At 40.1% G+C, this 12,450-nt stretch overlaps 1 protein-coding gene across 4 annotated transcripts in view; it reads left to right on the top strand.

The window, feature by feature from the left end:
• Positions 1–12,450, top strand: part of SIK3 (SIK family kinase 3) — a 239,746-nt gene that overhangs the window by 186,339 nt on the left and 40,957 nt on the right. For all 4 annotated transcript variants that reach the window (XM_046684959.1, XM_046684958.1, XM_046684956.1 and 1 more), the window contains 2 exons: positions 4,338–4,462; positions 5,008–5,131. In XM_046684959.1, the coding sequence (XP_046540915.1) occupies positions 4,338–4,462; positions 5,008–5,131 (249 nt within the window). The remainder of the gene's footprint in view (positions 1–4,337; positions 4,463–5,007; positions 5,132–12,450) is intronic.

The raw sequence follows: 12,450 nt of genomic DNA, 5'->3' as shown, positions 1-12,450 counted from the left end.
TACATGAGTGGAGGAAGTGGAGGAACTTATTTAGAGACTGTGAAAGAGACATTAAGAATAAGAAGCTTTAGTAAATAATGAAAGACATTATGAATAAGAACAGCTACAAAGCCAAAATAAGATGAATAATCCCATTGAATGGAAATACTGTTTTCTAGGTTCAAGGTGACTGATCAAACTTAAATTCTAAAAGCTTTTCTTTTCCTACTTCTTCGGCATTTCTGATCCAAGCCAGCAAGAATTTTTTCTCATTTATTTTACTCATCGCTTTAAATTTTGTTATGAGAATTTTCTTTTCCAAGTTGGGTCATCTTGCAGTTTTTTCACTTGTATATATGTGTAGATAACTAAAAAACCAACAAAAATCTTAGTAATTCTGTCCATGTCCATCTATTCCCCACCTACCCATCCCCCCTTTGCTTCCTACCACACATCCCGGCAACATTGTCCTACTACTTCCCTAAACTACCAAAAAGCCCAACACAGACTGGTTTCAATTTTAACTGCTTTTAGTTTTCCTTCCAGTCTTAAAATGTGTAGCAAAATGCTCCCAAATGCAAGCATCTGAGAGAGTAAAGGAGAAGTATTCTTCCCATCCGGGTTATTCAGTCCCTGAAGTGTTGATTAGGAGGAACTGAACTTTCAAAATGAGTTCCAGATTTGGCATATGTTAGTAATTTGAGGTTTCTCTCATAGCCATAATTTAAATTTTTAGAAACTAAGTTCTGTTAGAGCTGAATGGACAGTGAAGTAGCCAGAATTTTAACTTGCAAGCTACACAGCAGTGGTGAAGATGAATGTGAAGGACGTGTGAAGAGGCACTAGTACGGAGCATAAGACAGCAGTATGCTGTCACTGGAACTGTCCATTTACAGTGACATGCATCGAAGGCGGGTGGAGGGTCAGATCCTGTTAGGTGTGGTGCATTGAAGAATGAATTGGGATATCCCAGGACCATGCACTAGAGGAAGCTGGCTTTAATGAGAAAAAAAAAATGTCATAACAGGCAGGGAGAAGCAAATTTTGCTTAAATGAGCAACACCTTAAAGTTAGGAGTAAGAACAATACTTGTAATGATGATGGGAGAGCCCTTGACAGGTTTACAAGATTAGAGGAGTTTTGCTTAGTATGTAACAGGAAATAGAGCAAGCAGGTGGGGGTTTTATTGTTGAATCTTATTGCAGTCTTGCTGTTGGTCATTGGATCTAGCTGTTGAAGCTAGCTGTTTGGCTGTACCGTGCTGTGGAGGCAGGTGCTTCTCCAGATGTGGACCTCTCTACTTGTCAGGCCCTAATCATACCATTCATTCTTGCATACTCATTTCTCAGATAAACACCTAATAGGAACCTCAGCCTGTAGCCATCAGTGAAGATAGTTCACTTTGATACTGTTTCCTTTGTAAAGATTTCCTGTTTTGGTAGATATAATAAACAAGCTTATGCCTTCCCCTCCCTGGCAGAGTAAAAGGGTAGAAAGGTTACTAATTGTGGATAGCGCATTTGTGGTTGAAAATCAGAAATTTCCTATATATTTTAAGCTGCTTATTTAAAGGAAAATTTAAAATCAGCTGGTTTCAGTTCATTGCTTGGCTTGTTGCATTCTGCATTCAAAATACAAACAAAATGCTCCTTGATTCTCTCTTCTGGACTCTGCTGTCTGATCACACTAACGTCAGGGTCCGTCGGTTATTACAGAATCCGTTAGTATTTCTCCTCCACACTATGCAGAGGAAGGCCAGGCATGGAAACGGACCTGATGAAGATCTTTGCAAACCAATAAAAAATAAATAAGAGTTCTTTCTACATAATTCCCAAGACAACTACTTTGCTGAATCTCATTTGTTCGGATTTTTAGCAACCTCTCCCCATTCTCTTAAGAATAATCTTAATAGAGTTCAGAGCATGCAGACTTTAACTTGTAAATTAAAATTATCGGGTTTCAAAAGTTGTAGATTGGTTGGTAGAGCTTTAAATGCAGTTTCTTTCATAGTCAACACTTATTAAGTACCTACTGTGTTTAAACACTAGATTAGGTAATATGAGAGTCAGAGATGAATAAGGTATTTTTAAGAAATTGGGGGGTAGATCTCTACTAGAGAGAGAGGGTGCTTTTAAGGAGCTAGAATAGGAGATATGATATGTATATATGCATCCAAAATAAAGGAGAAATACAGAGTAATACAGGGGAGTACAGAGAAGGGAGAGGAAATTTTCTTATGGGAAATCCAGGAAGTCTTGACAGAAGGGCGTTTATTTTCCATTGATGAATGAGAGTATTCTGTTTCTCATAGAAGTAGCTGTAATGATTCTAGTGATGGCCCTGACCTCTAGGCCCCTTGTGATCATTAAGTTAATTTTAGAACCTTAGGAGGGATGGCTAAGAGGTAGAGGCCCTAGTAGCTGGCCAGCTGCCACTGTCAGTATGAGAAGGTTCTAGTAGCCAGGAGGTGACAAGAGGATTGGCCCAGTGATTTTATTGCAGTTTAATGTAGTGACCCTTTCTCGAGTCCCTGATATGTTAGAAGACAGTTAGTTGTAACTGGGGTGTAGAGGTATAAACAAAGGCTATGGAAGTACAGAGGAGGAAGCCATTGACATGGTGTTTGTGGTGGAAATTAGTTAAGGCTTCATACAGGAAGCAATATTTGACTGGGCCTTGAAAAAATAAGTGATATTTCAAATGTCGAAGGGAAAGGAAGAGGCCTGGCATAGAGAGGAAACAGCATAAGAAAGGCATGTAAACACAGGATGTGAATAGTCTAGTTATGCTAGAGTGGCTGGGGATAAGTTGGAAGGTATCGTGGAGCTGGGTAGTGAAGGGCCTGAAATGACAATGCTAAGAGATTTAAACTTTTATGTAAGGAGGAGGGAGCCACCAAATATTTTTGAGTGAGGAGGTAACACAACGTGATTTGTGTAACATTCACTGTGCTATGAATGGGTGGCTGAGAGGAAAATGAAATAGATATAGGTGGTAAGCAATAGCATCAGTGTAGGTCAGAGATGATGAGTATGAACTGAGATAGCAGGAATGGAAATAGAAAGGAGGAGATGGATTCAAGACACACTTCTACCCCACCTAGAAGTTTTATTACCAGTTTGAAATGGGAAATAAGAAGGAAAAAAGAAGGATTACTCCCTTGCTCCCAGTTAACTGATATGGTAATGCCATTCATTAGTGAACATGGGAACTTTACTGGAAGAGCAGATTTGATTTTGGAAAATGGTGAGTTGGAGGTGTTTCTTTCCAGGCAAGTATTGGAAATTCATGTCAGGAACTTAAGATTTGGTACCAGGACCAGAGATATAACACTTGGAGAATTATCATCAAACAAATGATAGTGGAATCTGTGAGACCAGAGGAGTTAGCCCTGAGAAAATATAAAGCAAGGAAAGAGTCAAAATTAGTACATGCCCTACTAGAAAACACCTTCTATAGAGGGTGGAAAGAAGAAAAACAAGTAGTAAAAGGAGATGGTTGGCAAGGAGAGTAAAACTAAGAAAGCGAAGGAGTTTGAGAGAGTGCGGAGGTGCTCAGCATTTCAGATGCTGTGACTGCAGGGGCCTGGGCAGAAGGGGTTCTAGCCTGTCCTACATACAAATTGTTCGTATAAATATTTATGTACTTAAAAGTGTTTATAAGTCAGCAACTCTCTATACTTTGGCCTGCCATCCTTGCTCATTTTCTTCATGTTCCTCCCAAACCTCACCCCTCCCGTCTCCTGTCTACTCTCTCTTAAAGCAGTGGGAGGAGAAAAGAAGGGGAAGTTGAAGCGCAAAGAGAGTTGAAGTTAAAATGTAAACATTCTTGGGTCAATATGTAAATAAATGGCATATTCTTTATTTTGAATAAGCCACCTTAATGATTATAATGTCCCTTTATCTAATTTTTTGTCAGTGCGTCTCTAGTGGTCATAAATATGTTTGTCTTAAGTAAAAATAATATGAAAATTCTGGGTTCGGTTGAGTAGGCTTACATATATTTACTGATTCTGATGTGGTCTTAACATCAGTCATTATCCAATTTCATTTTTGTTTTTAAAGGAATAAGTACCACTTGCCTCACTCAGTCCAGGTTTATGAAGGCGGCAGTGCTGGTTTTACTGACGGAAACCACTCGTGTTTCCTTTAGTTCACCCAATATCTTTTGCACTCCAGCTCGATCACATCTCTATTTCACTATTATTTTAAGTTTAAGTGACTGGTTATATAATTTCTAAATGTTCACTTTTCACATTTGCTATTCAAACTTAATGATTCAGAACCTTTATACTAGTGACCAGAAACTAGTATTTGCTGGGTTAAGATAACGTGAGTTGTGTTCATTTGCCTTTCTAGATTTTGGCTTCAGTAACCTCTTCACTCCTGGGCAGCTGCTGAAGACCTGGTGTGGCAGCCCTCCCTATGCTGCACCAGAACTCTTTGAAGGAAAAGAATATGATGGGCCCAAAGTGGACATCTGGGTATGTATCTCCCTTCACTTACACTCTATAGCATTAGTTACCCTTGACTGATGGCGACTGTCCTCATCCTGGACAGCGCATAATGCTGCCCATGAATTGAGATCTTGATTACCTGTTCTTTGAATTCCCAGTTCTTTGTGCAGAGTCTTTCCTGTAGCACTTGTCTTATGAACTGAGCCATAGATTTCAAACTGCCCCTTTTCATCTGCAAAAAACCCCAAGGGCAAGCTTGGATGGGTGCCCTTGCCAAGAACAGAGATTCTTTCTGTTGTTGCCGCTTGCCTCCTCCATAAGAGATGAGTACTGAGAGAAATTCTAGATATGTTACCCAAAATTAATGTCTGGAAGCAAAGAAGAATGTTAAGTATTCTAAAGATGGTTGGCCTTGACAGTGCCCTGTATTATTTCTCATTAAAAAAGAATAAAAAGTTTGTTCCATTATCTTGTGCATGACTCACCATCATCTTTATACACGTACTATAATGGCCTCTTTTGTTTCTTCCTCTGATGTGATTAATTGTCCGTACTCTCTCTTGGGGATGCAGAGCCTTGGAGTCGTCCTCTATGTGCTTGTGTGCGGTGCCCTGCCATTTGATGGAAGCACACTGCAGAATCTGCGGGCCCGGGTGTTGAGTGGAAAGTTCCGCATCCCATTTTTTATGTCCACAGGTAAGAGAGTTGCCAGCACACAGCTATGATTGGGTTTATGGAAAGTTAGACATGCTAAGTTATCCCAGGAATTGAGTGATGGGGCATAAATGGCCCATTTAACAACCTTTCTTAGCTCTAGTTTGCTGAACTGGACCGCCAGAGGTAAGGTTCTGTAGGAACAGAGTGTGCAGGCCTTGGCATCAGATAGCCCTGCCTGAGTTTGCCTGAGTTTCTGCACATAGCTGCTAGTGTTGTGTGGCAGATTACTTAGTCTGTCTGAGCTTGAGTTTCCTCATCTGTAAATGGCTGACAGTTCTGTGAAGGCTATTACTGTGAGGGCTAAATTAAATAATGTATGTAAACAATCAGGCGAATTACATGGTGGCAAGGTGATAAATATTCCTGTTTCACCCCTCTCCTTCACTCCGTCTCCCACCCTTTTTCAGGAAAATATTTCCATTTACTGGGACCCCATTGCGATGTGGCAATAAATACCAGGGATAAAGCAGGCTTTGCGTCTTAGTCTTGCTGCTACTACATTTCCTAGTTCTGTGACATCCCCCCAACTCAAATAAAGAAGTATTTTTTAAATGAGTGGGCTATGGAGTAAGTAGCTCTTGGAACAATTTAACCCTGGAAACAGATACCAGGTACCCAGAATCTGCAGTGTTTTATCATCATTTATGTGCATGTAAGAAAAGAACATTTTAGAGACAGTGCAGTAAGCAGTCTGTTTAGTTTTGCTTAATCATGTTTTCATTTTAAGGAAGAACATACAGAGTAAATGTCCACTGGGTTGGCAACAAAGTGCGTTGCATTTTAGAATAAATAGGTGAAACTTGTACTCAATTTAACTTTTAGTCCCCTTAGAATTAATGGGTTAATAGTATGTCAGATAATAAGTGCTGTGAAAAAAATAAAATAGAGAGGGAGGTTTGGGGATAGTGGGTGGGAGGTTATTTTTTAAAAAGTGTGGTCAGGGAACTCCTTCACTAAATAAGCGACATTTCAACAAAGACTGAAAGGAGGTGAGGGAGCGAGCTGTGCAGCCTGAGGAGGAGCTTTCCAGGCAGAGGAACAGCAGGCACAAAGGCCCCAGGGAGCACGCTTGAGTGTTTCAGGAGCAGGACCGAGGCCTGTATGCTCAAAAGGAATGAGAGACAGGACAAGAGAGATGAGGTCAGAGAGGCAAGAGCTTACTTTGGGGCCCAGTCAGTCAATGTGAAGACCTTAGTTTTAGTTTTTACTCTGAGTGAAATGCAAAGGATCAGAGGGTTTTGACAAAGGAGTGACATAATCTGACTCCTGTTTTTTCCTAAATTTTTTAATGGAAAATTTCAAACATACAAAAAAGTCCAAAGAATTGTACTGTGACTTTTATTTCTTAGAAATCACTGTGGCTGCTCTATTGGTTGAAAGGTTCAAGGGCTGAAGGAGGGAGACCAGTTAGTAGGAGACTTTTGCAGTAATCCAGGAGAGAGATCTTGGTGGCTAGTTCCCAGACTGGGGTGGAGAGGTGGAGAGGGAAAGAAGTGGTCAGATTCAAGAGATACTCCATACTGTGTGGCAGGCACTGTTCAAAACATTTCACAAACATTTATTATAACAGCCCTCTGAGAGACATAAGACTGTCACCTCCATTTTATGGGTGATAACCCAGGAGACATTTAGCAATTTTCTTAAGATAACACAGCTGTTAAGTGGCTAAACCGGAATTTGAACCTAGGCAGTCTGGTTCCAACATTTCTGTTGCATTCGATATGAGAGAAAGAGAGTAATTAAAGGTAACTCTAGGGTTTTTGGCTTGAGCAACTGGAAGGATGGATTTACTGCTAACTGAGATGGGCATGGCTAGGGAAGAATACTTACATTTTGGAGAGATGTTTTGGATGTGTTAGTCTGAGATGCCCATCAGACATCTAAGTTGAGATATTGTGTAGTTGAACATAGGAGACTGTAACTGAGTTGAGAGTTGTGGGCTAAGTATGTACATTTCGGAATCATCGGTGTCCAGAAAATGTTTAAAGCTATGAGGAGAGATCACTTTTTTAGGCAGTGATTATAGAGAAAAGAAGAGGTCCAAGGATTAACCTCTAGAACACACAAGTATTCAGAGATCAGGAAAATGAAGAGGGATCCACAGAGGAATGGCTAGTGAGGTAAAGCAGACTCTGCTGTCCTAGAAAACAAGTGAAGAAAATGTTTCGAGGAAGAGGGAGTGAGTAGCTGGGTGGAGTGCTGCTGATAGATCAGATAAGAGAACTAAGAACTGAATATTGGGTTTAGAACTATGGAGATCATTGATGCTCTTGATGTACAGCTTTGGTGGAGGGACAGGAGCAAAAGCCTAATTCATGTGGATACAACAGAAAAGAAATAGAAGGGAAACTGAGAAAAGGAAATAGACACACCTTTTTCCAATTTTACTATAAAAGAAAGCAGAGAAGGGATCCAGTGGATTGCTCTGGCTGGAGTCACCAGTGATCTTGTCATAATCAACTGAATGTCCTCAGTCTTTATCTTAATGACCATCAATATTTAGCACTTTACCACTCCTTACTTTCTTTTTTTAAAATAGACTTTATTTTTTAGAGCAGTTTTAGGTTCACAGCAGAATTGAGTGGAAAGTATAGAAGGTTCCCATATAGCCTCTATCCCCACACACTCATAGCCTCCCCCACTATCAAAATATCCTGCACCTAAGTAGAACACTTGTTATAATGCAATCCATCAACCTACATTGACATGTCATTATCATGCAAAGTCCATAGTTTACATTAGGGCTCACTCTTGGTGTTGTACATCCTATGGGCTTGGACATATGTATAATGACATGTATACACCAATATAGTATCATCATACAGAGCAGTTTCACTGCCCTAAAAATTCTCTGTGCTTATGCATCCCTCCCTCCCCCCAACCTCTGGCAACCACTGATCCTTTTACTGTCTCCATAGTTTTGCCTTTTCCAGAACGTCATATAGTTGGATTCATACCGTGTGTAGCCTTTTCAGATTGGCTTCTTTCACTTAGTAATATGCATATAGGGTTCCTCTATGTCTTTTCATAGCTTGATAGCTCATTTCTTTTTAATGCTGAATAATATTCCATTGTCCGATGTACCATAGTTTGTTTATCCCTTATCCATAACCCAGTGATGGACATCTTGGTTGCTTCCGAGTTTTGGCAATTATGAATTAAGCTGCTATAAACATCTATGTGCAAGTTTTTGTGTAGCATAAGTTTTCAGCTCATTTGAGTAAATATCAAAGAGAGTGATTGCTGGATTGTGTGGTAACAACATATTTTATTTTGTAAGAAACCACCGAACTGTCTTCCAAAGTGACTGTACCATTTTGCACTCCCACCAGCAATGGAGGAGAGTTCCTGTTGCTCTACATCCTCGCCAGCATTTGGTGTTGTCAGTGGTTTGGATGCTTGTCATTCTAGTAGGTGTATAGTGGTATCTCATTTTAATTTGCAATTCCCTAATGACGTCTGGTGATGAACATCTTTTCATATGTATATTTACCATCTGTATGTCTTCTTTGGTGATGTGTTCTCTCCAAGTGTTTTGCCAATTTTTTAACTAAGTTGTTTGTTTTCTGATTGTTGAGTCACTTCTTACTTTTTGAAACACTTTTTTCTCATTGCTTCTCAGACACCACATTTCTCCAGTTTTCCTTCTGTCTCTCTGGGTGCACCTTCTCAGTCTTCTCTGCCAGCTTTCTCTCTCCGTTCATCCTTTACGTCTTTTCATCTTTACGCCATCTTTCAGAGCCATCTGATTTACTGCTACGGCTTCAGTGATTACTGTCATGCTCAGTCCCCACTTAACTCTCAGTGAGCTCTCTGGCCCAGACCCCTCCTCTGGAGTGAAGGGCCATAGAGCCAATCATTTGCTACCGATGGTTTCACTTTCATGTCTTAAATTTACATCAATGGAAACATTTTCAAAACTGAGCTTAACTCCCCCTTCCCTAGATTTGCTCTCCTCTGTGTTCCCTTTCCTAGTGAATGGCGTCACCTCCTGACCAAGGCAAAAGCTAGCCTTGATTCCTCCTTCTCTCTCATCATCGCCACAGCCAGTCAATTATCAGATTCTGTAGGTTCAACACTCCATTCCTACAGCCACTTCCGTAGTGGCTCTTGCCTAGATTAAATAATAATCAACTAAATGGATTCCTGGCTCCAGTCTAGTCCCTCTCTAATCCATTCTCCACACTGCTGCATGAGTAATCTTTCCAAAACACAAATATAAAAACAAAACACACACAAATCTGATCATATCGTTTTCAGCTTAAAATGTTTCAGTGGGTTACCATTGCCGCTAGGCTAAAGTTCTCTCCGTCAGAGTGGCTAGCACACTGACTCAGCCATTTGTGACCATGACTATAGCAAAAAAGGCATTTTATACTGTGACCTAAAACATATATATACATACAACTGAACAATTTTTTCTTAAAAAAGCAAAACTTGCCTTTACTATGTGCCGTACCCTCCAATATATTTTATTCTATTACATTAAAAAATACTGATTATAACTTATTAAATTGATCTCGTGACTGCTGTTTGAAAAACAATGGCAGAGAAATACCTTTATGGCCTGGCTCCTGCCTGTCTCTTCAGCCCTCGTTCCCATTCTGCAACTAGTCACCCTGACTTTCTCATAGTTTCCTGAACAAGAGAGATTCCGTGGAGCAGTTCCCCCTGCCTGGAATGCTTCTCCTCCTCTTCCTCCCCCACTCCACCCACTCCTGGATGCTAGAATAAGAAATTAGACGTGATAGAAAGAAGAATCTAGATAATTTCTACCATCTTCAGGTCTCCTGGCTTTGTTTTATCATGGGACTTAGCAGACTTTTTATTGTAGTTCTTTCGTTGTATGTCCTCCACACCAGACTGTGAGCTTATAGAAAGCAGAGACAAAACATGTGTTTTTCACAGTTGTCTATAGTCTAGCAGAGTATCTGGCTTGTAGTAGGACTTAGTAAATACTAAGTAGGTAGTAAATACAATCCTTCTTAAAACCCTCCAGTGGCTTTCACTTACACTTAGAATAAAATTCAAAAGGTCGTCATTATTATGGCCTACAAGGCACGACTGTGATTGGCTGCCCTCTCTAATCTTATTTCCTACCACTCGTCACCTTATGTTATGAACTCCAGTCACAGAGGCATCCTTGCTGTTTCTCAGACCTGCCGAGCACACGCATGTCCCCGTTCCCTCAAATATTCACATGGCTTGCTTCCTCACCTCACTTGGGGTTTTTGCTTAAATGTCCCCTCAGAGAGGCCTTTCCTGACCCCTCCCAACATCCTCTTTCCATAACTCTGCTTCATTTTTTTTCATGGCACTTACGCTACCTGACTTGATTTGTTTATTGTGTCCCCACCCCCCATCCCCACTGCCTCTTGATTATGATAAGGTTTTGTTTTTGTTCCCACTGTATTCCCACGGCTTAGGACAATGCGTGGGTCCTAGTAGGCACTCAGTAAATATTTGTTCAATGAATAAATGAGTGCATGCATGTGTTTGTGAAAATGCTAACTACCAAAACCCCTTCAGAGTACACACTTGGATTTAAATAATAATATCAATAACAGTAATCTATATTTCTTCAAGGCTTTCCGTTTACAAAGTATTTCCTACACTCGATCTAATTTGAGCTACATAACTGTACTCTGGAATTGGTATTGACACATTATTTTATCATTTTTCCAATGAAGTCTAAGAAGCTGAAGTTTAAAGAAGTTAGTTGACTTGCCTAAAGCCACACAGGTAATAAATGACTAAGTCAGTACTCAGATTCAGTGTTTGTTCTACTACACCACACTGTTGCGAAGAAAGAGCAAGATAAACAAACCACTTCCTCTGCTTTTCCAGTGTCCACAGTATTTCCTGTGAGCAACTTGGATCCGCTCTATCCTCCTCCCCCACGTCCTGGCATCATGGCAAAAGATTTGTACTCAAGCCTTAGCAGAGTTGGCTTCAGGGAGTGGATGCTGGTAAAACAGCTAACCATACTGTCAACCACATTGTCCATTAGAGCTTAGAAATAAACTCTATGACATTTTAACTTCTAAGGAAGAGCTAATATTTGTAATATCATATAAGTTAACATGAAGGTTTAACGGCTCTCAGAATGCCAACATAATTATTCTAAATATGGTCACTTTTTAATCTCAGTCAAGTAATTCCCTAGGTAGGAATAAAAATTTTTGTAAAATTAAGTACAGAAAATGAGAAACAACCCAATCTAGGAGATGAGTAGACAGTTACTATGTTACCAGTATGATCTCTCTCGCCCTCAGGGACATACTTGTTCTTGGCCTTGCCTACCATCATAGCGCTGAATCCCAAGGCCCATCAGAGAATGCCACCAAAAGGATACAGCATAGGAGAAAATGAAGTCATAAAGTTGTTTAGTCTTTTCTTAGCTTAGACATTCTTCAAGTACTGTAAATTTTCAGGTTTATGTCAAGGAAGCCTAGAGTCTGTCCCTGAGTCCTTTTTCTGCTTACACCTCTAGTTTCTGGGCACACTTCCACCTCACTACACGTAGAGTTAATTCTTTACCTGGAGGCTGAAGCCGGCACCTTTCCCGCCTGTCAGGTCTACAATTACTATATGATAGAAGAGACAGTGGTTGAGGGAAGTCCTTAAGAACAAGATCCTTTCTTTTCTTAAGCTGTTGTCATAGAATTGAGCTGAGTTTATCCACTTTTCTGCCAAAAGGATCTAGAAACTCCAGCAGAGCTGGTATAATTTTCTGAATTAGCACTTGGGAGACAAAGTGGGGAAGGTCCCATCGTCTAACTTCTTCTAGCCAAGTTGAATTCCAGAGCATCTACAGCTGTGTGGGAGGCCATGCTGTACAAATGGATACAGTTAGTTAAAAAATTCCAAGTGTCTCTTTGTTGTCAGTAATGTGCGGAATGAAGTTTCCTCACAATTAGTGGATATTTCTATGCCTGGTCTTGTTTGTTTGATAGAAGCTTCCCTTCGTGGTCATCCTAAGATGTACTAAAGACATACTTTCAAGTTGGAATGACAATATTGTAAATTTAAAAGAGGATTTATTTGAAGACTGAATCGATTTTATACCACTTTGTTTTATAATTCTGTCTTCCTCCACTCTCCCCTAGAAAAGCCTCTTGATATCAGAACTGTGTTTTGTACATCATCATCTTCCATAAAATCTAACAGCGCCTGGTATGGTATAAACATTCAGAGAACATTTTTTTTTTTTTAAGATTTTATTTATTTTTCCTTTTTCTCCCCAAAGATCCCCGGTACATAGTTGTATGTTCTTCGTTGTGGGTCCTTCTAGTTGT

Source organism: Equus quagga, chromosome 14, assembly GCF_021613505.1.
Source record: "Equus quagga isolate Etosha38 chromosome 14, UCLA_HA_Equagga_1.0, whole genome shotgun sequence".
In the NCBI taxonomy this organism is placed as follows: domain Eukaryota; kingdom Metazoa; phylum Chordata; class Mammalia; order Perissodactyla; family Equidae; genus Equus; species Equus quagga.
This window is presented reverse-complemented; position numbering and strand designations above follow the sequence as displayed.